At 39.1% G+C, this 27,025-nt stretch overlaps 1 protein-coding gene across 1 annotated transcript in view; it reads right to left on the reverse strand.

Moving 5' to 3' along the window:
- Positions 1-2,341: 2,341 nt before the first annotated feature.
- The window catches only part of dmrt1 (doublesex and mab-3 related transcription factor 1), a 34,092-nt gene continuing 9,408 nt past the window's right edge, over positions 2,342-27,025 (reverse strand). The window contains exons 5-6 of the mRNA XM_008276401.1: positions 22,726-22,900; positions 2,342-2,499 (exon numbers count right to left, since the gene is read on the reverse strand). Coding sequence (XP_008274623.1) covers positions 2,342-2,499; positions 22,726-22,900 — 333 coding nt within the window. The remainder of the gene's footprint in view (positions 2,500-22,725; positions 22,901-27,025) is intronic.

Genomic DNA, 27,025 nt, shown 5'->3' on the forward strand with positions numbered 1-27,025 from the left:
CAAAACTCCCCGGCCTGAAGGAGTTAAATATACAATAGACATGCAAATTCTGTGGAATAAACGACGCCGCTGGATCAGTGTCATAAATAAGCAGCCGGCGCTCATCACACGCCAACGCGGGCGAGGGAAACATGATTCATGTCGAACCCGCCTTCATTCTCTCGGCTAACCCTCGAGTCGCGCGTTGTCCTACAGGAGGAGATCTCTGCGTGTCTGATGACGGCTCTGTCTCTAAACTTTAACTCAGAGACATTTTCATTTAATCCAGAAAATAGAAACTCAAGGTTTTGAGGTTTAGCATCTCAGAAAGCAGCAGACTTTTTTTTTTTTTTTTAATTATCTGATTGTTATTCAGGGTAAATATTTGTTCTGGGAGTGTAAGTCAAATAAAGTCTAATCATAAATCTAACTGGGCTACATGTAGGTTAAAAGTGTTTTTTTTAAATGGAGCTACAGTAGACTGATACGTCAGCCAATATTCAATTTAGTGCAAATATATTTAGTAGTGGTGTTCAGTATCTGTTGACCGATTAAGCAACTGTTGTCCAGAAGTGCCAAAGAAAGACGTACTTAAGGTAATTTATAAACAGTCACATCACATTGTCTATGAATGTTTGATGAAATATGTCAGTCAGCACATGTATTGCTTAAAAGTCTTACCAAAAAAAATAAATAAAGAAAATTCAAAGAATCCCTAATAATTATAAAAATGTCCCCAAAAATCCAATTCATGGGTTTAGATTTTAACAGCATCTTAGGCTGGGCTCACACGACAGGAGTTGAAATCAGGTTGGATCACACACATTAAGAGAAAATTCATAGATATTCTTGTCTAATTTCAGACACGCCACAACATTGTGAAATAATGTTGACTCGCACATAACGGGATATTGTTGTAGCAGAGGGAGCAGTCAGGGAGCAGAGCGCCACCTTAAATAATCTCATGAGGAAGCAGATGTAAACAAAATGGAAAATGTGGAGCAACAACTTGCTCTAATAATACTTAACAGTGAGAAAGGGGAGAAAAAAAATATTCTAAATGAGAAGAGATTTTAACTATTAGCTTTTATATCTGTAGCTAAAATCATCCTCAGGGGCTGGAGCGTTAATTGCTATTGAGGGCGATAGTCTGATCATCATAACCTGCCTGACTTTAACTTGTGAATTTGAAAAAAAACGTGTCTGAACATGTGTGCATTTTGAGAGGTTTTACAGTGGATCTGTAAAGTCCTCACATTACCAAATAATCTGATAGTCTGTATATTCAAGATCCCAGACTAGATTTCTCCTCGGATTGTCGAGAGGGTTGAAATGAGGATAAATCTGCCTGAAACTCCTGTCGTCTGAGCCGGGCATTAGTGGCAGCATTTCAGACGGAAGCAGGTTCTGACTAAACCTGGAAATCTAATATCAATTAAATGTGGTAAAAACAAAAATGATATGTAACGTAATTCTTCTTAGAAGTCTTGTTTTTGCTGACCTACCTACAGCGATGTCGAAGTGTAGTTGAGGACGTGTCAGTACAGTGTGGTCTCGTCAGAACTGATAAGTTAGTCTTTAACGTCAGAAAAAAACAAAAAACGGTTATTTTATTTTGATATTTGAACATCTCATGACTTGCAGATTACTAAATAAGTGCTTACTGGGAAGATGTGCCCACTTTTGTCTACTGTCTGTTTCACTGGACAACAAGACTGTGTTCAATAGCTGCAACTAAAAACTAATAAACTAACAAGAACTCATAATAGTTTTTACTACATGTATTGTTGCATGTATTGCATATCAAACATCAAGCCAAATTTCAAGTTTTAATTTATTTTTTTTTAAATAAGTGCTTGGGATTTGCCTGCAGTATATCATCATTCCAGTTTATCAAATTAAAAAATAATTTGCCTTTACAAACTCTAAGCCTGCAGTCTGATGATCACTATTATTATGATTTCTTCTGTTGCATCACTTCATCTTCTGCAACTAACACTTTACTTTGTGTTCTGAATTGCTGTCTAGTTTCAATAACTTGGTCCAATCTTGTTTATTGCTAATAAAGAATCGCATTTACTGGACTTGCAGTCGCTTTTAAAATTGTCGTTGCAAACAGTGCTTCTCAAATATCTGAATACTGTCATTTGTGAACTTTCTATTCAGGTCAACTGGTTTCAACAAAAGATTTAACAGCTTTGAATAAAAATATGCAAATAACCTGAACCGTCAGCTACAGAGTAGAAAACACGTCCTGAACAGGAACATGAAAATTTCAGCAACAATGAGCTTGAACTGTGAACTGTTTTGCAAGAACGTATGATCTAATGCTTTTGTCGTGTCATGTGTTCCTTAGCTTCTTTCACTTGGCGGTGTCATCGTTGATGGAGTCAACAGTGAAGTTGGCCATCTGGTTGCCGGCCTCGCACTCAGCCTTCCCGTCAGAGCTGACCAGGGAGCTGATGGAGCGGCAAATCATGGTGGAGTCCTGACTGGCGGTGACGCTGCCGGACGAGAAGGCTGCAGGGACGAGACACAGAAAGTCCTGATCAGAGAGCCGCTGACGAGCTTCAAAAAGTGCTCGTCTAATAACATCTGAAACATGAGTAAAAGTGGAGGTAAGAAAGAGGTTTGAACTTCTCTCTCAGGGTCTTTTTTTCCATCCTCATCACAGCAACTGCTTCACTTCATTAAGCTAACTCAAGTTTAACATGTGAGAGACAGAGCAGAGTTCAAATGTGGCCGTTGGAGCACCCCTGCAGTGAAAAAACAACCCTGTTAACATGTGATAGTTGTGTTTTTTAATGCTACAAGATGCATCATGAGCAAAATAAGTAGTCGACAAAATGGCTGTTCCTTGAAACTGCAGCATACGGGAGTTTAGACTTTTAAGATTTCGAACATAACAAACCTAAGGAACCAGTCCTGTCAACTTGCTTCTGGAGCTTTTCATATCATTATTCTTCTTTAGACCGACACATCAGCCTTGTAGTGTTCGGTATCAGTCGGCTGAACAAGAAACTGCTGTCCACAAGTGGCAAAGAAATATTTGAGGTAATTTAGAAACAGCTGCATTATATTGATTATGTCTGATAAAATATGTCACTCAGTGCAAATATTGACTAAAATTCTTACAAGAAACTAATTTAAGGAATCCTTAATAATAAAATTGTCCTCAAGTTTTCATGGGCTGAAGTTTTAACAGCATCTTAGGTCAGGCTCACACAACAGGAGTTTTAAAATGCGGATAAATGTGGAAATGAGGCTGCATCATAAGGAGAAACTTGACAGATATTTTTCACTCTAATTTCAGACATGCACAAACTAGACATTTGAAAACATTTGGGAATCGCACACCGCAGATTTTCATATCATGATTTTTCAAAATCGGTTTCTACTTTGAACATGTATGGCTGAATTACCACTGTGTAGTGTAGAGGAGCGTTCATGTTACAGTGCAGTACAGGGCAGGGCTATATAGCTGAAATATTTATCACAATAAAAGTTTGATTTCAGTCACTATTGACAATTACTGTGAATCTTTAAATACCTATTGTCATTAAAGACAGGGAGAGAAAAGGCTAAGTTTAATTGAATTATTTTGCTTTGATTTTGACCACTTTAGCCCATTTATCAAGGTAAACAGGTGATAATGTTAATGCTACCATGACAATTTGCAAATGTACAAAAGTAAGTAACACTGCAACTTGATTAAGGCAAGTTTAAACACCTGGAGGCACACAGAGGGTGATGGGGCAATGCTGCCTCACCATGCGTAGGTTGACCAGGACCTGATATCATTGGAAGGGTATTCGACCTCCATGCACATCCTGCGTCAAGTCCACCAGGCCTCGGAGCAGGCTGCCGGGAGTGTATTGCATAGATGAAGGTGGTGGGGGACACAGGGTGTTGCCTGTTTTACAAGCTAACTACCAAGGTAACCACAGACTAGCAGGCTTTGGAAGATCTGCACGGATGCCACTGGGAGAAGAACGGAGGGTGCAGAGAACTCAGTTATCAAGATATAATGGGCTGTTTAAGAGCCAGTCAGGGTGCAAGCTTGAAGTTCGCTCATAAAATTAAACTTTGTTTTTTTCTAATGTGCTTACATTATTGATTGATTTTCTTATTGCTATTGATGTAGTGTCAGTCGCCAGTACATATCCCAAACATTTTCCCTCCAATGCCTAGTTTGAGCAGGCATAAGTGAGCTGGTGTGCTCCAGTTGCCACAAGGAGGGAGAGACAGGGCCTTCTTTAAGCCAAGAAAGGATTACTCTTATGGACAAAACGAATAAATATGAAACTTTCATACACATAGATGAGTTTTTACAGATTAAACTAACACTTGAAGGAAGATTTTATTTGTAAATGTTGTTTTTGCAAGTGACAAACACCCCACTCCCTAATCTGCTGAACATCACATGTCCACTATGAAGCACCATGTGAGTGTTACTTGAAGCTGATCAGTGATGGTACTCGGAGTTAAAGTCCACTGTTGCCCACTGTCCTGATCGCACCAACACAATCAGACAACATCTCATCAGACACAGAAAGCCAACCAAGACGTGCATTGATGATGACTTGAGTGCATCTGTTGTTGTTAGTGCTAAAATCGTACTGGAGGCGAATTAGTGGTTTTGTAGTTGCTAACTGTACATCAAGCCACCCAGATGAGGTCAAAGTGGCTCATTACAATATATGTTGGGGTAAATTCCTTTTCCAGGATAATCTCTACCCACTGAAATAATGAAAAACCTTAACATAAAAATCTGCCCCACTACAGTAAAATGTGATTATGATTCAAAAAACAGATAAACATCAAATCTTTCACTTGTCTTCCGGGTATCAAGCTACAAATCTTTTTCTCAGATACTCCTCAAAGTCATTAATATGATAAATTCATATTGCCTCTTGTAGGTAGACAGTACAGAGCACGCATAAAATAAACACGTCTATGCGCTGTAAGGCGAGTAAATAGAAATACTATAGTGAGACAGACAAAACAGGACAGTCTAATCATCAGCACTGCAGAATAAATGGTCCTCTCTGTTAGTGCTGATATAAATATGACTGTACAGTGAAATGATTCTTGGCAAAGCTCGGGATTTATAGCAAATTGAATCAGCGAGCAAAAAGGGAAGACAGTGACCACAAAACAAAAGCATTATATCTTTTACAGTTAACACCAGAGCGATGTGCACCCACCCGTTTTAGCACTCGTTCCACAGCTACTGCACACACTAATAACACCGAGAGGCCGGCAGACATTAGGCCGCGCTGTTTTCACACTCATTCAAATGTTAATAATGTTTAATAACCATCATGCACCTTCATTACTGTGTATGTTTTTATGGTTTAATCCTCAGTTATAAGCGCTATCAAGCTGTATTCCATTTATCTGTGCGTTTTAAGTACACAGTTGATTTGGATAAATGCTTTATCTGTGATGTAATTTATGAAGTGAAAACAACACTGATCGTGACATTTCCAGCTTCTCAGCTCAGAGGTTTTGACCAAACTAAAAAGAATCTGAAGACATTACATGGTGGTCTAGAAACACACGATGCAACTAAAGATTAAACAAGTTATCAGTTACTCATTTAATCAAGAAATAGCGTCCAAAAAGAGTAAAAATACTCATCATGGTTTCTCAAACGAGGTAACATCTTTTCAAATGAGAAGAAAAGCAGCATGTGAGAGAAAGTAATAAGTGTATTTTTCTTGAAAAGCTGCAACTATCAATTATTACTTATTATTACTTGTGTTTCAATACTGACACCAACCAAAACACGACATTTTGACAATTTAATGTGAGACGTATGAAAAAAAAAAATCTATGAAACTATCTTTTTTTTCATGTAATAAATGAAGCAAAGCTTTGTACTACTCGACCATATCAGCCTCTGTACAAGAACTCCTATTAAATGTTCAGAAATTGGCAAAATTATGATTACATTTAGATACTACAGGGTTAGAGAATAAGCAATTAAGGATTTGATAAGCCTTTGGTGAGCACATTCCTGTCCAAATCAAAGAAAATACAGAAAAAGCTTAGCTGTTTATGAAAGTAAAACAAATAAAGAACATTGTGGGATCATTAGCAGAGCACACATTATTTGTAGGTATAACAGTTCACTCATCAACAACAAAAAAAGAACCAACAATTCAACAACAATTTTAATAACTTTGAAAGCAGAACCGTAAACTCAAACTAGTTTCAGCTTCCTAAATAAGGTTTTTTTTATATTATTACAACTCCGAAAATTAAATATCTATCGGGTACATTTGAAGATGTTGAAATAATTGATTTATAAACCAAACCAGGAAAATAATCAGAACATTAATCAACACTAAACTTGGATCACTCTGCAGTCCTAATTATTATAGAAATTATATATTGGTTCTCAAAAGGAGACATGACCACTGAGAAAAATACAGACAAATCAATTTATAAGATTCATTATCTCACAAAAACAAATACAACTACTTCTATTTTTATTTTTAACTATTATCGATGATACAACTGTAATCAACTCAAATCCTAAAAACCTAAAAATTTCTCTGCGTTTTAAATGTCTCTCTCTCTCTTTCTCGCCCTCTCTCCTCCTCAGCAGCGGTGGGAGGGAAAAGAGGAGTAATTTTTCTCCTCATTAACTTCCTGATTGGTTTCGGACTCCAATTTTTGCCCGTCTGCAGTTTGTCACCAGTTCTGAACTGGCAGCCCAATCGTTAATACTAATGTTTGTGTAGCTAAGTGCAGCCTGCTCTTTTTTCATCCCTCAGTGGTCCACTTGTACAGCAATAACAGCGAGTGGGTGGGGGAGAGCAGCTGTGAATTAGCCCGCTCACTGTTAATTCTCTGCCTGTTCATCAGCAGGAAATCTATGATGTAATTAAAGGCTGAAAGCAACTGGACGTGTTAGTTTCAGTGGGGATGTTAAATCACGACACACTGTAGTAAACATGTTCTCTGCTGCCGCCGACTGTCCTCTGCTCTCCTGTTTAATACAGATTAATGTCGGGACGCTGAAACGGCACAACGTCTTGTTCCCAATTAGCTGTCGAGCACCTGTTAACGACACGGCGACTAATTAAACAATTAAATTAGTTTCACTGGCAGCTGATTGTTAGCCAACCAGTCAGCATGTGGATCGTAACAAATGCCGCATGGATTGCCATGAAATGTACTACAAACAATCGTGACCTCCTGAGGATGAACTGAAATAACTTTGGTGACGTCCTGAGTTTCTTTTAGCGCCACCATCTGGTAAAAATCAGAGTTTGCCCAAACCTTTGTTTTATGGTATTAAATCTGGATTGCTTTGCACACATAGGGCAAAACATCAGTCTTCTCTCTAATCTGGGACATAAGTACACGATGCACAGTAAAGGATAATATTATGACTTCACATGATCTCATGGAGATGTAAACAAAACAGAGGAAACTTGCTGTAACGTTAATATTACTTAGCAGTGATTTTTAAAAGAAGAAGAAGAAGAAGCAAAAGTCTGGATGAGAAAATGATTGGAAAATGTAGTCAGCATTGTTTGTCTATTCTTCAGAGAAAACTGGAGGTGAGTTTTTAACTATCATGCTGCTGCAGCAGCTTGGGGACACATTATAGAGATTCTGCTAATTGAGTTGCTTGTTTATTGCCTAATGAAGATCTAGGACTTTCATGAAGCTGCCTCTTGAGCAAATTTCGCATTGATGGTGTGCAAAACCTTAACATATGTGTCACACACAGTATGGTGCTTGAGTTGTTGGTGCAGATGTTAACACAGTTTCACAGTAGCACTGCACAATATAAAATTTGAATACTGACATAGCGACGTTTACATCTTCGATAGTCACACTGCAGTTAGTGCAATGTGAAGTGAAGCAAATTAACTCTGCTTGCTGCTTGATACGAAAATGAAAACTACGCTGACGATACGCGGAGGGTTTTTTAAACTTTATCTAAGAGAGAAAAGGAGGATTTGGCAAAGAAAAGAAAATTACATGGAAATATTTCGGCTACAGAAAGGATGATGCTGACCAGAAACAGGAACTCTGTGGGGGGCGTCTTCCAATTGTTGTCACTACATGAGGCAACACAACTCATTTGTTTGACAAGTGTGAAAACACATCTAAGAACCATCCAACACAATAGCTATTTTGGTGCCTTTGCCATGATATGAGAAAGGCTCAATTAGCTTTATTCTGCTTTTTCAAATTATTATTAATTTTATTTATTTATTTTTGTATTTATTTTATGCTGGTGTACTCCCTTACAAAATGACCCCAATCATTCTAAACTGATTAATTCTTTCCAAATACACCTGATCAATTCATACGGTGAAAATCTATTTTTTCAAATCAGAAAAACAAACTATCACAATGTCAGGATCAATGTCAAACAGCAACAAAATTCAATTTTCATTCAAGTTTTTTTCCCCCTGCTTTTAGAGGCATACTTACAATAAACATTTCCACATGTTCTGGGTTCTTCAGGTTGTCTTTGTGTTGTATTTTTTTGCTGTAACATCAGAGTGGAAGTGAAACTACAGGTTTAAGATCAAGTGTTGTAATAACAGAAATTACTAAAGCTCTCCAATTATTCAAGTTCAGGCAGCAGTTTGTAACAAGACAGACTTAACCTGCTGCTGATGTTGAAAGAGAGTTTATCCTCTTGAATGAACTTTTGCCCTTTTCTCAGTCACTCAGCACTCTATATAAGATTTCCAAACTATTAAACAGTCTTTGTGTGGAATAACAAAAGGAAGCTTTTTTAACCTCCCACTTGTCCTGTTAAGAGAGGGAGGGAGGGAGTGAATGAAGGTGCAATCATTTCTGCTGCTGCCAGAGAAGGGAACAAAAGCCCAGATGTGAGAGGAGATGGTAATTCAGTCTGATCCACTGAGGATAAGCTCTCTGTGGGTTTCATACTCTACACTCATCCCCTGTACACAAGGGTCATGGGGGTAGATAACAACTTAAGTAAACACACACTCAGGCGTGCACACACACATGATTCAGCCTTTACCTGTATAGACAGTAGGGAGCTTAAGTATGTCGGAAAATCTAACTCCCTACTAATCCAGTGACACATTAAGATGACAGCAGTGCTAATAATTTCAGAATACAGTAGCTGCAATTACTTATTAACACAGCAAGCAGGAGATTGCAAAATCTCACTATGCACTGGGGGGTTTAGGTCTGAAAAGTACCACAACCAATAACCAAATGTAAGCATTTTAAACCTAAGAACATGGTGATTACTGTTAAATTATAAATCAGTAATAGATATGTTTGACTACAACTCAGGATATCCCATCCTAGGATCAGAATAGAGGCGATCAAGGCATTTTGTAACTGATCGGTATTGTCTTATCCTTTATTTATGTCTACTATCACACAGGTGTCATACGTTTGAATAATTTCCTTAATAAATGCAACGTTTTCGATCAATAAGTGAATTAAGTGAATTAATTCTACAAGCAGCTGTCCTATTGCTGATATTGCTGTTTTAAGGTATGGACACATGATACATGCTGCAAGAACCCATGTTTCATTTGTCACTGGGATTCAGGAGCACTAGCTTAGTTGATAACGGCGATGTTGGCTGAACGTCATTAAGCATCACAGAAGACTTCGTCACAGTGCGTCTTTACTGGTTCAACTCTAAGAATGATCTTTGCTTGTCAATCCAGATCTGTTCAGATCTTCTGATTGCCACATTATTAAACAGTAAGAAGCACCACCTGGTGGTGCAACCAGGCGCTGCAGCTAATCTACAGTACTTAAAGTTTATATTATCTATTACAAGGCTATCAGATTGAGACTGTATTAGCAGGAACTAAATATTATCTAAATATTCTGAGTTGTGCAAAAGCAGGCATGTAGGACAACATGGAAGTCAAAGTAGTGCTGTTTATTTAACTGTAGAAGTGTGCTAAAAAAATATTTGGGAAAAATGGTGATACATAACTGTAAACTTAATATTAATTTAAATAATTAAGATCATCATTTTGGCCATAATTGTGCAGCTCTACCTTCTGGTGGTGGGAGAAAGATGAAAGTCAGTGGATCACAAAAATCATTAAAATTCATCCTCTGCGCACAGTAGATATTTTTTTAACAAATTCAACATTAATAATTAAAATATTTCACAACAAATAAAAATGTTAACCACATGATGACACTATGGCTCATCAGGGTTCATCCTCTGGGAAACATGACTGTACAAAATTAGATGACAATGAATCTCATAGTTGTTGAACTACTTCAGTCTTGACCAAAGCGGCATTTTTAAAACGTGGCTCAATGTTATACTATTATATCAATTCAATCTGCTGTTGAAATCTTTTATAAAAGCTCTTCAGTTGGACCGTGAGTAAATTTCTTATGTATTGTTGTGTTAATGTTTCCTTACAGCTAGCTGCAAGCCGTTTTAAGTTTACAACACCTTTCCAATGTGACACTGTTCAATGCAGAAGCTGCAAGTTACCTAAAACAATCAGCTGTCTGAATGTGTCTTTGCTTTCCAGGGACACCAGCACTTAGTGGAGGCTGTTATCAAGGGAACCAAAATTCAATCTTAAGAATGAAGAGTTGCCTGTCACATGACAAGGTTGACCTGGGATTAAATGCTCCCATTAAAATGATACGAGCTGTGTCTAAAAAAATCGTCCCTGGCCAGTTTGAGAGGGTCCCATGTGTGTCCAACTGAGGACGACCCTTGTAGAGATGGACGCTCCCCTCCCTGGAAACCATAAGGGCGTCTGGCTCCTCATCAGCAGAGCAGCAGCAGGACTTAATGGCCCAGAAAACTCAGTCAAAGAGCAGACAGGCAGGCAGGCAGGCTTTAAATACTGAGCACTGAACAGTGGAGGCTCATGACACTCAGCTGATGTTCACAATGCAGACCTTCACCCTCAGTTTTAAACCACTGATCTTTTCTGTGTGACCCCTAATTCTGCAGGTCTAACATGTATCTAATACCAATATAGTCCCACAGCAATTCCAAAAATAATCACTAAAAATGTCAATAAACTCACTCACTCAAAATCATGAGAGGCACAATTCTTAAGATAACGTACAGAGCAGAAATAAATACACAACCCAGAATTTCTGTCTCCTCCAAAAATGTTTAAAAAATACGAAATGGTTAAGCTGTACGTTAATTATGTTCAGTCCAGTTTTACACCAGATTCTACATACAAGCAAAGGACATCTGACATCTGACATTGCAAGTGGATACAGATGCACCACGACAAGGAGGATCGAATTATAATTTGTACATACAGAATGAAAGTCATAATGCACAATATTTTCAGAAATAACAAAATGAACTCTATGAAAAAACAATGATGAACCGGGCGACACTGTGCATAAACTACCAGCATATAAAGTTGCATTTTGTAAACGGCAGATTACGAAACTGAGAACTGCTCTTATTCATAAGGCAAAAGCCACCCTGATATACTGCAGCACCAATTTTACTAAAACTCTGGATTTAAATCATTAGTATTTTATCGCTGAATTTCAATGAATATGAAGGATAATGTATTGTACATTGGCTGTAGTACCTGGTTGCACCACCAGGTGGAGCCTCTTATTCTTTAGTGGGATGGAGCTACAGGTATGTTTGCTGACTTTGAAAGCGACTCCCTGCTGTTTCACCGCTGTTTGGCTTAGCTATCTGCTTCAGGCTAATGCTAATGCTAAACTAGGATTTTGAAATGCTAACACAGGCCAGGAGTTGACTGTCTGTCAGCAGAGAGTAGCTAATGCTGCTAACATCGAGGAGCAGCAGGACTGTGATGGTAAGTTATTTACTGTGAAAGACTGTAGCTTGTTTGCGGTATTGAATGCTTTGGATTTTGTCAGGTTGATCTGTTATTCAAATTCTTACGGTAACCAAGCTGATTTTACAATTTAGCTGCTACCGCTGCTAACATTGAGAAGCAGCAGGACTGTGATTACAGGTTATTTACTTTGGATGACTGCAGCTCGTTTGCTGTGTTTAATGTTTTGGATTTTGTCAGGCCAATTGCTGAACAGCAACTTTTACACTGAAACATTATTTTTTTGCCAATTAAAATGCAAACCCAAGGTTAACTGACTTGTTCCATGGCACTTATCCAGTTTGTTTTCTCCTGACTAGATCCTTGCTTGTGACGTATCTGCTCTCAGATGGACGTCACTTTGGATAAAAGCGTCTGCAAAATGAAACTGTAGAATTGTTGGAGAATTGTACGTTGTGCTCTTTAAATTCCTGATGTAACCAAGCTGATTTCACAGTGAACATTCAATGTCATCTAACAGTTTTCTCAGCAAGTGTAAAAACATCATCTGCATTACATCCGATTTGTCGAGTCTTGATCGTTAACACGGCTGACTGTAGCTGGTGATATTTTTCAAATCTGCATCCCTAATAGAAACTAATGAAATGCATTTTTACCAAAGAGTTGACTCACTCTGAGAATAAGCCTGAGCTGCTACTCATTTCAAGCCACATCGAACATCCTAATCAGAGAACAAAATAAACAGTCAATAATAGCTTTTGCATTGTCATGAATAAGCACTATTCATTTAATTGTGAGCGCAGTTAAATCTTTCGCATATTTCTCATTCTCATCTCCCAAATCAAGGGCTGCTGAGACAATTGTTCAAAGGGATGCAGTCTCTCGTGCAGCCATTACGGGAGGTCAGAAAACACTTAAATGCTCATTATCGGTTTGCTTTGGAGCTGCAGCGAGCGGAGGGCCGACACAGGCTGACAGAAGGCATCAAGTGTTGGGGTCAAAGGCTAATTAAGCAGAGAGGAACCTTTGCTCCTGCATTGTTAACCAATCTGTCCCCGGTGAAGATGACTGCCAGAGAGGCGTGACACAGCCATCGTCCCCATGCTAAATCTCCATCTCGGCTACTGTGCCCCATCAGCTCACAAAATGGCATGTCAGTCTATCGTTGGGCTTTCTGACGTGATCCATCCAAGAGTTATGGATATGCAATAATGAGCTGAGGCGGCCGATCAATATTTGCAAGACTTTTCTATCATTACATTTTAAACATGAGATTCATTGAGAGTCGACAGGGTAAGAAAAATGCCAAAGTAAAGGACACAGGAAGAGTGAAATATATTGCTATGGAAAGGAGGACGCGTCTCGCAGGTGCTAAAACTGCCAAATGTGTTTATCCAAGTCGTTCAGCTGTTTCAGAGAGCTGCCAAGGCAACATCATTTGTCAGTGTACGCCGAGCCGCCACCGCCGCCACTGCTGCTCAGAACAATGCAAGGAAAGTGACTACAAGAGCATGATTAGGTAGGAAGACACTGTCACTAAATGAGTCTATACTGAGATATTAGGATAGAGATATAAGTCATTTATATGCAGGTTATGTTAAGATTCAAGCCAAATGCACACATGAGAAATCTGTGATTAACTATCTGAACAGGCATTTATCTGATTTGAATCACAAAACCTGTTTAACACATCCAGTTCGGGATATCGTTCAAAAAGACGCAAATTTGTTTATTGTTGACCATCCAGATCATGGTAATACGAGGAGCTTCAGTAAAAAGACCAGAGTTCAAACATCTTCAAAAACCTAAAGGAGAAGTTCAGTTCCTTTTTACTGAAGCTTCGAGTTTTGTTTATTTTTGTGGTTTTCTTTGTTTACATGCAATATTATGAAGTTAACAAAATTAAATGTAATTTTAAATTATGTGCATGTTAATATCGCGTTTTTCATTCCAAATTACAATTTTGTGGGATTGTGAGAACAGTAGTAAAACTTTCACTCACTGAAAGCAATTTAATAAAATAGAACGGCATATTCTTTGACATTAACTTTAGTATTTCATTTAGGAAAAATACTGTACGGTCAACTATAAATCACAATATATACTTAAGTCTCTCTCTGGTTATCGATTTAACCCTTAATGACAACGCTACATATTTAAAAGTTGTTGTTTTTTTTTTTTTTCATGTAAATAATCTCTTCCTGCTTTAAAATGGCTTGCTTGAGCACACCAGCTTACTTATAACTCTGCTCAAACTGTAAAACTACTCTAGAGTATTTAATTGTATATTTTAGATAGACAACTCATTTTTGCATACTGGATGTTTTTGCACATTGTGTAATTGTTTACATTTACACTTTTTCACATTAGATTGTACCTCATTCTAAGCTTTTAGGACATTTTAGTGCCTCTGTGAATAGATTCTACAACAAAATTGTTTTATGTTCAGTGTTCTATCTCTGATGTGTGTGACCACAGGTCTCAGCTCTAAGCAGTGTCCGTAGATCTTGACTGTAAAAGCTCAACAAGGGCAGGAAAAGTCCACAAACTCAATATTCCTGATCACTTTAGATTCTGTAATGGCATGATGACACTTCAGGGCCCCTACACATCCCATAGTGCCTGGACAGCCTGTTCGTAGCGTATTATAAGTTGACCTATCTTGGTTAGAAATTAGTTGCATTTGCGGGTTTTTCGTTATTGTCTTTGCAGGAGAGAAAAAAGGAGTTGCCTGTGCAAGGTCAACAGGGTTAGGGGTTTTTTTTGTTAATGTGTCCTCAGATATGTGACTTTCTGTGACAGCTTCAGTTTTCAACCATAATAAGAGACTATTTGATCTACTTGTCCAATATTACAGACTCACAATCAATGACACGATGAGAAAGAACAATAAAAATGTCACGGTTTTATCTTTAATGGTTCCTGAGATCTCATCCTCCAAACATATCTTTAAAAATATGTGAAACAAATCGTGGTTAGAGTTGAAAACTTATCACAAAGTAATTGACATATCAGTCTAAAATGTCACAGACACCATTTTATATATAGTTTATGACAGAAAAGTTTCAAGCAAATCAGACATAGTTGAGCAGAAGGCCCCTGATGATTTGTCCTTAAGGTTAACCAGGCCGTTTTTAATTTTGGGAAGGAGCTGAGCAAAACCCTTGAAAGTGTGAAGACACTGTTTAGCATCCTTAAAATACATCTCTTCTTAAGATATCCAGTAATGACTTGTGAAATAATCAGTGCATCAGTCGGCACGCACTGAGTTTACTGAAACAGACAAAGCGATATTTGTAGCCACAGGATATTGAACTGAATTAAAAGATAAAACAGTAGTAAATAGGATCACGTTTCAAGTCCCTTCAAGGCCCTCAGAGCTGGACAGTGTGTGTGTGTGTGTGTGTGTGTGTGTGTGGGTGTGTGTGTGTGTGTCCGTGTGTGTGTGTTTAAGCGAGAAAGAGAAATAGAGTGAGGGGAAGAGGACATAAACTACACAGCCCCGGCCATTTAATGTCTCCACAGCCCCAGGCCTGTGTTAATGGTGGTGTTGTACAACACATTACAACGGTGCTTGTGCCCTGAGCAGACAATTACACTGGTATTTAGCCCATCCACAGCCCCACAGGCTATCAGGGCACTTAGCAGCACAGAGAAGAGACAATCTGACAGGCCACACAGGACTTTCCTTCTGTAACCAAGAGCCAGAAGAGACACTCAATCAGCACCACACTCAATGATTCCCTCCAGGGCCTGACGGGCCCCTGCAGGGTCGCTTTCTCTGCTGCTGGCTCCTGCTTACAGACTGAATCAACCTCAAACAAAAGCATTTATATTCTGAAAAATTGCAAGGAAATTCTGATATTAACTGTAGTGTCTTGTCAGTGTTGAAGTGTGTGGTGTTTTTGGAACTTTATTTCAGAAAAGGTGGTACAAAGTAGTAAGAATGGGTACAGGATTGGTGGATTGCTTATATTTAACTCCATATTGTGTCATCTTTCTCATTTATAAAAGACAACATTTGCCTAATGAACTCACAGCTACTTACAGTAGGTACTTTTGCAATGAATCCACAGTAAGAAAGTGAAAAGAGCATTTATTACTTAAATAATCTGATAATTATGGACCATAAACATCTTTTTTGTTTGCTGTTCAACAGGGTTTAAAATTGGGCTGCTGAATGATTAATTGCACCGTCAACTAATCTGTCAATTATTTGCTCGATTAGTTGATTAGTTGTTTGGTCTATAAAATGTCAGAAAATGATGATAAATGTCGATCAGTGTTTCCTAAAGCCCAAGACAATGTCCTCAACTTTCCTAGTTTGTCCTCAACCCAAAGGGAATTTAGTTTACTGTCAGAGAGGAGTAAAATCTAAAAACATTCACAGATAAGAAGCCGCCTTAATCTGGTTCAAAAAGTGAAATTATGTTACACAACTCGGTCACATAAAGTCACTGCTTCAGCAGCATTTAAATTAATATGTTTCAAGTTCTAACAAATGTTGAATTAAACCAACTAGTTGTAGCCCAGGTGGTAGAACTTTTTGTTATATGTTTAGCTAAATCACCCAGAAACAGTACTAATCGTCCAGATAAAAAACACAAAAGTTTCACATTGTGCAGCGCCTCTCTGTTTTTTCTCAGGTAATGAAAGGACACGGAGTGCATGTGCTGAAGTGACTGATGGTCCGAACCTGTCAGTGACCAAAGAAATGAACTCTGGCTGCTACATGACATGAAACAGCACTTTCTTTGAAAAGGTCACCTCTTTGGTTTGAGGTACCGATTTGTTTCAGGTTTAATAAATCCAAAAGAGTGAGAGGCCTTTCTGACATCTCCAGAATGAATTCGGCCCAAGTGCGTGTGCAGGTACATGCTGTGTTTGTGAGTGTGAGTGGACTTTCTTAACAGTTTTTGAGGGAGTCTGTGGGTGTGAAGTAAGCTGATATGAAAGCAGGTAAAGCCCATTTTAGACACGAAACAAAGAAACTTACTAACACCAATCTCTCTGTCGTTTTTTTCCTGCTTTTTTTTTCTCAGAGGAGGTGGAGAACCTGAAACGACAGACTTTATACGCAGTAACTCACTTCGGTGTACAGTACAGTATAGATTGAAGCAAGAAAAATCAATAGAATATCATCTAGAAAGATAGTAATGGATTTCTAACTTAATGGGCTCACACAGGTCTATCGATTAGCAGGATTAACATCTGCAATACCTCAACAATCTGATTTGCATTTAAATTACTGTACGCTGCGTGCTGACACCAATATAACAAAAACAGACAAACGTATAGCCAGCGCGGCGAGGCTCGGTTCTGAGGTCTGCCTTTAGTATAAATCTAGTTTTCAAAAAAAAAAAAAGTATGTGAAAGGAAAGTTCCTGTGCTTGCAAACTTTTGTGAATTTTTGAAAAAGTCTAGACAAGGACAAGAAAGAAAAGAACATAAACACTGACAGACTTGGGCTTGCAGCTGTCTCCTGTAAGACTGAAACAGCCATAACTCTTTTGGGGCAGCTCATCTGAGCCTCCCCGGTTGGATCGCGGTGAGGAAGCGGGGCGGGTGTTTGTGGAGAAACACTGTGTGTATGTGTATATATGGAGGGGGTGGCTGAGGAGGGTGAGGAGAGGGGGGGTGGCAGCGTGAGGTGAGATGTTGGGAGGGCAGCGAGGTGGGGTGGGAGTTTGATGGACTGCGCTGTCACCTCCCGCTCGGCGATTTACGGCGGCGGGGCTGCTGACGAGCGCGGGGCAGTAAACAGGCCGGCCGGGGGCGTATTTCACAGAGAGCTGGCTTTTATGAAGAACACCAGGACGGCTCTACCCACAGCTCCGCCCGGACCGCCGTGACGGATGGAGAAAGACGCATGACAAGCTTCATCATTGTTTGTAAATCTTAACTGTTCCCGCTCACTAACTCCAGAAGGCAATTTTGCGGAGACAGCGAGAGGGGGGGAGGAGGGCGAAGAGAGAGGGAGAGAGGGGGGGAGGAAGAAGAGGAGGAGAAGGCGAGGAGGGGAGGGGAAAGGACAGCGTGGCACTCCTGAAGGTTATTTGGATCTCTGTATTTGGCCAAATGATTAGCCCTATCCTGGGAGGGAGATAAATCTGACAGGGCGCTGTTTGGCAGCCAGGTAGAAGGGGAGGGCAGGAAGGCTCAGAGCTCACAGCTATTTCCTCCTCATGGACTGATCCAGAGCTACACAACACGCTCAGTCAAAGCCGAACAATTCCTGACACAAATGTCCAGTTGGATCAACAACTACCTGAAATTCCTGCATATTAGTTTACCTCCATTACATCAGCTGTTTTGGTGATGCTGGAAATTCATCCATCAATTAACGCCCCAATTATTCTGTACCAGTTTGCATTTGAGAAAATAGGGAAAATGTCCAACACAGCTTCCCAGAGCCTCCGTAAAATGCTTGTTTTATTCAAACAAAATGATCAGAATATTAAATTAGCAACTGTTTTAATTGTTAGAAGCATTTTTCTAAGCAAAAACACCAACATTAAATGATTCCAGCTTCTCAAACAAAAATGAGTTTCCGTTCCTCGTAAGTTTCTTCTGATAATAAACTGAAACTGAATTTTTTTTTTTTTTTAAATAAGAAAAAAACATGAATTTCAAAATATTCAAACATATTGCTTGACATTTTTGATTAGACTTAATCAGGGGTGTCGAACTCCGGTCCTCGAGGGCCGCAATCCTGCAAGTTTTAGATGTTTCCCTCTTCCAACACACCTGATTCAAATGATCAGCTCATCATCAAGCTCTGCAGAAGCCTGATAATGATCCTGATCATTTGTATCAGATGTGTTGGAAGAGGGAAACATCTAAAACTTGCAGGATTGCGGCCCTCGAGGACCGGAGTTCGACACCCCTGGACTAAATCATTAACTGAGGAAGTAATCAAGAGATTCCTCAGCAATGACAATACCTATCAGTCCAAAAAGGCTTTTAGTTTGTCTTTTAAAAAACTAAATCGTTACTGTTCCTCTCTCACTAATTATTTCAGCTCCAACTAGAAAAAAGAGCAGACAAGTGATCCTTTGAAATACTAATAAAGAGACAATCTTGCAACCACATCACATAAACTTTAAAGTTCATGATGTAATTCTCACAGAAGTAGCATTTATTTATCTTTTCAGCTGATCAGATATGAAATAGTCGAGGCAAAACATCAAGGCCACAGTCCAGGATGAGCCACCACACAACTGTACACGATAGGCAGAGGACATGTCTAAAAATGTTTTACAAGCAACATGCTGTACACAAACTCCCCTGCATGTCTAAAAGATACAACACACCCACACAATGGATCTGGCTTTGGTTGTGCCAACCGGGCACCAAATGTTTAGACTGGCTCTTTCACAATATGTTGAATCAAACCTGAGTCAAGGCCGGGAAATCACTGTCCAGCTCGCCTCCTCCCTCAGCTCTGTGTAATCACATGTACTGATAAACTGTTTTACGGGAGCGCTAATCTTTAAAACAAGATAATTTCCTTGTTTTATTTGCTTTTCCTCTAATGAAATATTCAATCCATTTTCACCTCATTGCCTCAAAAATACTCCAAATAATGCCAAAGAATGGGATCCATGTGTTTGAAAAACCACAGACAAAGATGACACATTTCAAAGATAGTTTATCCTCCAGTGTTTCAAGTTTTTTAGAAACCTACAAAATCAAATTGTTTAAGGTCTATGTTTGACCTGTTTCACAATACAAACCCAACAGAGACCAAATTTTAGATGCACGACAGACTCTTATATTGTCACATTTTATTTTTCAATTTAATTTTTTTCATGCCTTTTTATTGTCCTACATATTAAAAAATATTCATTTAAATTGTAAAACCCTAAAAAAGGAAAATCACAGTGTTTAAAAAAAAAACAAAAAACGTAAAACTCTGCAATCTGTGACACGGTATTGCAAGCTGCTTCCTTTTCATTGGTCACAAACCCGCAAAAAGTTGAGAACCACTGAATTAGTTAGTGGTTTCTCAACACCAAACGTGGGACCACCCGCTGAGAGGGCTGTTATCTTGCAATGGAGCATAGCGACTCACAGCAGGGGGGCTGACGTGACCCTCACAGGAACAGGACAGGTGAAAGTCATGAACAAATACAGGTACCAGGCGAGATGTGGGGGTCTTTAGGTTTGTGATGCAGGTGGTGTCAGCGGTGTGTTACACTAAGAGGAGGGCATTGATGTTGTACTAGTGCTGCTCTTCTCCCATGCCCTTTACAAATGAGAAATAATAAACAATACAATCTTCATCTTTTAACTTCCTAAAAAGGAAATGAACCTTTTTTTTTCTCTAGAAGGTAAAATTGCTGCAGTTTTTTTTTTTTTTTGGTAATACTTTCATGTACATGCACCGTTATTCAAGATGTCTGCAAATAAGTTGTACAAAAACCTGTTAATCCATTTTGCTAGTACTCAAATGAAAACACCACTATAAAGAACAAAGAGATGACAAGGACTTTACTTTAGTCCACTAAGGCAACACCAGACAGAGTTAGTTAATTAGTAGAAAACTAAAGCTTGATTTCACATAAGTGAACACACCTAAATGTGCAACAAGTGCATCTGAGGTCAGCACAAGATAAAGAAAAAGCGAAAACAACTCCTGCAAAATGTGCCGTTACATTCAGTTACAGCATTTGAACCTCGTAAATCAGCCAATCAGAGGATCACAAAAACTAGTTTGTCGGTCAGTTAAATTAAGAGTAACCTCTGATAACATGCTCAGGGCTCCTGACTAACTTTTCCACTGGTAGAACTGGTGCTACCGACTTCCTCAGTTGGTCAACCTAAGTATGCATTTATGTTAAGTACTTTAATCTGACAGTAAATTAATTGTGTCACCAGTCTGTTTCCAGGTAGGCATCAGGTTGTCTGATATCACTCCTATAAAGTAGACACAGGTTAAACCCCTCACTTGCTCTAAAATTTACCAATGTCCCCTAAACGTGTCACTGGCAGGCTAAGGTACATGCTAGCAATAGGCAGCTGCAGTTCTCGCCAAGAGATGCGAGACCAAAAATCCATTTGAAAAGAGTCAAAATAGGGTTCTGATCAGATTTTCCCAAACTGAAAGCAAGAGATTTTTTTCTGCATGGGCCGTTTTCTACACGTGAACTTTTTATTTTATTTTTTTAAAGTTATTTTTTTTGGCCTTTTTGCCTTTGTTTGATAGGACAGTAGAGAGAGACAGGAAAGTGGGGAGAAGAATGGGGGAGGGACCTGCAGCAAATGGCCATGGGCTGGATTCAAACCCACAACCGCTGTGTCGGGGGGTATAGCCCCAGTACATGGATCACCAGCTCTGCCAGTTGAGCTATAGCGGCGGCCCTATACGTGAACTTTTGAGCGCATTTAAAATGTCTATGATACAGTCGATCATAATCCCTGTTAATATCCGTTTGAATCTGCAGTCCTAGCACTACATTCGCCATCCTAACTGAATGTAGTGGGTTGCTTTTTCGTTTTAACTGACTCAGTCGGTGTCTCTCTGCCTGCACCTGCATTCTTATCATCAATCGTGTGAAATGGATTGTGTCACACATCAGGCGCGGTCAGAATTACTGAGCCAAGAAAATGTAGTATTTTCGACCACCGTAACTAACAACGTAGCTACCTGCGCCGACTCCAGTGTCTCCAAAACAACCTAATAATAACCATACACTCATACGCGTGAAATTTTGACTCACTTTCTCAAAACAATGGTCTCATAAAGAAACTGTTTTGGTCACAGTATGGAGACTAATGCAAAAAGCCATACAGGCTATAAAACAACTCACAGCCCCCACAAAAATAAATATAGAAAGTTCCCATATTGATCACCATCTGGACTTCTAACATTTAGTCTTTCATAATCCCTTAAACAACATCAATATAGCAATTATGGACAGTCCAAAAGTCAATGAATTAAATCATAAAATGAATGTGTTATCTTAGATTAAAAACAGGAAACGTAATGTCAACAGTGACTTCCAATATTGCTGCAATAAAAAGAAAAGAGCACTGCCAGACTTTTCAAACTGAACTAACAATCTCATTCACATCCCTTCATCAAACTGCGATTTGCATTATTTACTCTTGCACTAATCTCGACATGTTCCACTCATCAAAGCAAATGCCATACAGTCTTACAGTATTTGCTAACCAAACACCAGCATGTAGGATCCCCCTATTACATGCAAATTCATCTGTTAATTAGGAACAGGGTGCCAACTTTTTGTGGTGAAAAATGTGCAGAGCAACTGCAATTTTTGGTTTATTGTCCTTCCTGAAGTGCTATAAAACAAACACGGCTCACAGGACAAAGATGTTTAAAAAGTCGGTGAATCCCCATTAATGCTTACTTAAGTATTCTTCTCTCTGTCAGGCCGCTTTGTGCTGCCTCTGCCCTCTAATCTCCACTTATCTCACTCTCAGTGTGCACTTACATGCAGTCTTTACAAAGTTCCACAAACACTTTACTGAACATATTAGGCAATACACACAATCTGATTTACCCACATTTAAAGATAATGAGAAAGGCAGAAAATCCGTCAGCAGCCATGCTCAGCTCAGATTCCCATCTGAGTTTGGTGAAGCAGAGTGCCAGAAATCTACTGATCAAATCTTCTTCATCTTTAATCACGATGAAGGGAAACAGAGCTGCCACTGTATGACTCTCTGTGTTTGTAGTTTTGTAGCTCAGTCATGTAAATTATCAGCTTGGACGCTGATGCAACACTTGCACCGGGACCTACATTCACTGTACTGCATTTGAAGTAAAGTTAGACGTAAAAAGTAAGTATAGTAAAAGTAAAAAAGAAATTTTATGGCACTCTTGACTTGAGTGCAAGCCTCCCTTCAATGTACTGTTGATAAAGTCTGGGTAAAACTTTATGGGGCCTGAGAGGTGTGTGTCTGAGAGTTTTTGTGTGTCACTCACAGGCTGCCATGGTCTCAGAGCAGCTGTTGTTGTTGTTGTTCTCGTCCAGGCTGAAGAAGGGCGGCACACAGGTGGTGGAGGCCAGGCCCTGAGTCAGGTAGGTGGCTGCTGGGTAGTAGGAGTGCATGCGGTACTGAGACGACACGTTGTGGCTGGACAGGCGGCCATCACCGTGCTTCAGGCAAGAAAACACACAAACATCCAATTTCATATAAAAGGGAAACACAATTGTCTTTCTGTACTGGGTTTTAACAGTTAACATCTAAACCATCAGACTCCCAGAGATCTCAGGTATAATAAGCCACAGTCACAAGACCCTCTTAAATCTACCAAAATCGGCATTCTTGGTAAGTTCTGGTGACTCTGCATATGTTTGAAAACACAAAAGTAAAAATAGAGAAAATAGAAAAATAGAGGAAAATAGAGAAAAAAGCTCGTCATGATTTCCAAAAGCCCAATTTCACATCATCAAATGTCTTGTTTTGACTGAGCCACATCCCAAAATACAGAGATATTAAATTCAGTTTCAAACTAGTTTCAAACATCAAACATATTTTGTCATTTTTGCTTGAAAAAGGAATAAAGTTTCTGTAAATAGTTGCAGCTCTAAAGTAGAAAACTTTATATATGATGTCAAATTCCCTTAATTGACTTAAAATGCTGTGGAAAAATGTTTTGTGTTTGTTTTGTGGGGTTTCTTTGGCCATAAGGGGATGCTCGTGGGTACGAGAAACTAGGGCTGCTTGATTATGTCCAAATGAGAACTATTTCTAGGTTTTTAGGGACAAAAAACTTTTTAAAGCACTTTAATGTTTAATAGAACACTGCTGTCACTTCCACGTTGGGCTACATTCATGCTAATATACAAATCTTTGCATCAAAAAAAGAACTAGTCCCTTATTCAAAGTACAACTCTGAGAAGCAAAACATAAATAAAGTTGCAACGGAACTTTTTACCCAAAATTAAATAAACAGAGCTTCTTTCAGTCTCAGTCTATGCAGTTTGTTAATGCACTGTGTAGCGTCGCTGTTATGGATAGCTGAATTGATGCTGGAAAAGGATGGGGGTTCAATGAGGCAATGTTAACGACACTATTCTTCTTCTTGGCTTAAGGGTGTTAATTCTGCTGCAGTTTGTTGTGTTTTTCAGGTGGTCGAACAAGTTATTTGTGTTCATTTGAACACAGACACAAGTCTTATGTACTCTTTGCGTATGATTTGTTCTTGCTTAACATCATATACCCATGTATCTAAAATTCCTGATCCATAGTTTGGAAGAAATTAGCTCCTCACTTCCTGCTACAGACATTTGACTTTGTTGTGACCGTCTCCATCATCCAGGAAATTTCGCTACAAGTGCTTGATTTAATATGCTGCTCAGAGCACTGATTTTTAACCTCAATAACGCTTTCAAAATCATGACAGAGATTAATTTTCAATCATTGCTGCAGCCCTAAAAGAAATTGCAAAAACAATCTTTGTAGAGAAGGACACTATGCAAAGCTAAACAAGCGAGCAACACCAGTTCACAAGCATTTCTAACACAATTTCTGGAGCAAAAACTCTCAATAGTGTGGCTTTAAAAGGTCGTTGCTTCTGTCTATGAGCCATGGGGTACAAAAAGAATTCTCTGCAGGAACCACAATGCAAAATGACCAACAAAATAACCCGACTTTACCTTATTGTGTATTTGATCATAATCTTAAGACCTTAGACTTAATCTTAACTAAAGCTTTGAAATAAAATACTGTTTATTTTCCTTTATGACCAAATCACATAAAAGCCCCTCTTGTAAGATTTAAACCTTTGTTTACACCGGCAATATGACTTTACTCCATTTATTTAAAGAATATCCCACCGGCACCAGTGAATATGTCTGACTTTGTTATGAACTCCTTTCTTTTTCTGCATTTGACATTTTCAAATACAATATAAACACCATTGTTCTCTGACCCCTCTCACATTTTTTGAATGTGCAGTCTTTCAAATCATACATCAGATATTCACAGGCAACACTTTTAAAAACCTAAACTGACAGGAAGAAATATGGACATAAAGTGATATGTGACAGAAAATTAGTGGTGTTTGATTTTCCAGGTCCGTGGCTTGTTCTAAAAATGGGCTGCAACACAGAGAGCCGGCTTTCTCCAGTCCTCTGAAAACTTTAAAACGAGCTGTCTACTCAGCAGCAAGGCCGCCTCACTGAGGGTTTTCAATTTCATTTTTATGGAATTTGATTTCTGTCAGCCTGTAATATGTCACCCGTATTGTCCACACCATCAGTTCTGCGACAGCTTTATAAACTGTTATTTAAGCTACACTCAGCTCTTGTATTAGGCCGTGAAAAATACAATAGAGATTGGAGTGGAGTCTTGAAAGTGCACTGAGCTTATGGTTCCCAGGACAGACACAGCACCAAACAAAACTGTCTCAGTGAAAGTTGCTCACGAAAGGCAAGTTTTTTCATGCTCACAGAGACGTTTACATCCAGCAGTCACAGGCAGATCCACACTGAGTAAAACTTGATTTATAGTTTTGCGGTGAATCTATGCTGTAGTCTGACGTACACCTCCCCTGAAATGCAACTACATGTTGTGAAGACGCAAACTCCAGCAACTGCGATTGGTTCACTTTGTCATAATCTGCTGTGCAAACATAGTATATTGATTTGTGCAAAGATAATGCTTCTGTGAGAGAAAATGTACATAATACGTAGCACATAACACAAACACAAGAGCCAGCATTTTGCTAACGTAGCTGTATTCTGTTTCCTGTTTTTATAGGTCTGGCAATCTATGTAAAGACTCTGTGGCATAGAAACCCCTCCACTAACTAGCGTTGTGGCCAGAGACACTGCAGCACAAATAGAAAATTCTCACTACAGCATAGGCCAATTGCAAAGTTCTCATAGCCTCAGCAGATTTAGGTTCAAATTAATAATCAAGCTTAAACTGGCAATATGACAATAAAAAACTGTCTACAGTGGATACTAGTGGAGTGAACACAATTTAAACTAGTTTGTGACTCCAGTAAAAGCTGCATGCACGCATCAGTTCAACAACAACAACTTGCCGTCCAAACACATTTTTTGTTGTGTCATCTAAGGAGGGAATCGACAATGTGCCACTTTGTAGAAAACTGCTGTGGATATCAGGTTAGTTCAGCAGCTCTTTTGAATGTCTGCATCTAATCCAAAGTAACGTACTGTACTGGATTTGAGCAGAGGCATTCAGTGAAAGATCCACCCATCCATTATCTATACACCGCGGGGATGCTGGAGCCTATCCCAGCCGACTTAGGGCAAAGGCAGGGGACACCCTGGACAGGTCGCCAGTCTATCACAGGGCTCAGTGAAAGATGACACATTCAATATGATATTTTTGACTTAGCATGCCAAATAATGTACTTTATACATCTGTGTGCCTGCTTTTATTCTTGAACCCATTTGTTTTTACTTTTCTCTCCATATAAACCAGCCTCCTCACAGCAGTTGGTTCTATCAATCACTTTGTTTGGCACTAAGGTCTTTACAGTGTATTGTTGAGATCTAGGATGTGATGTGTGTCAACTGTATAACCTAATGCTATAGCTAGGTTGAGGTTTTTAGGTTTATGGATAATGAAAGTGAGAAATCAAAGGTAGAGGATCCTTTCATATTAACCCCTGATTTGGGCAGATTTCGGTTCCTCCACTTCGGGGTCTCACTGGGAGTGTTAACATTTCAGATATGCTACAATACTGAATTAGTTTATTAAGATGAACATCCTAGGTAGGATTTAACTGTGCTTCTGTGGTTGTTAGTACTAGTATGTAACAAATGACATTTGGTGATATATAAGTGTAGGTGGTGGGCAGAAATTCATTGTCTCCATGAGACTAACAACAAGTCAGTAACACCAGCAATATCATGTAAAACAATAACTTGTGGGCACTTTTTTTTTTTAGGAGTAATAGAATAAGTTAGAACAGGAAAGACGATACACCTTAGAAGAATATTGCCACATATCCACAGAACCTCCTCTAAACTCCCAGGCTAACTTGCTGACTCCTGGGGGGGCTTCCGTACCTCCCTGACAGGACCTGTCCTCTTATCTGGCACCATCTCCTGTCTGGAAGCTCTACACCACCCTTATATTATCGTCATCCACCTGCATGACAGCCAAGCACCACTGAGCGCACAGGAGAGAAGAGGAGGAGATAGATGGCTTTACACTGATAAAGACCACATTGTTTCCTCTGGGTTTCGCTTTTATAGTGGGAAGAGCTCAAGACCTATAGATCACTATATTATGACAACTGC

Source organism: Stegastes partitus, unplaced genomic scaffold, assembly GCF_000690725.1.
Source record: "Stegastes partitus isolate 25-593 unplaced genomic scaffold, Stegastes_partitus-1.0.2 Scaffold71, whole genome shotgun sequence".
NCBI lineage: Eukaryota > Metazoa > Chordata > Actinopteri > Pomacentridae > Stegastes > Stegastes partitus.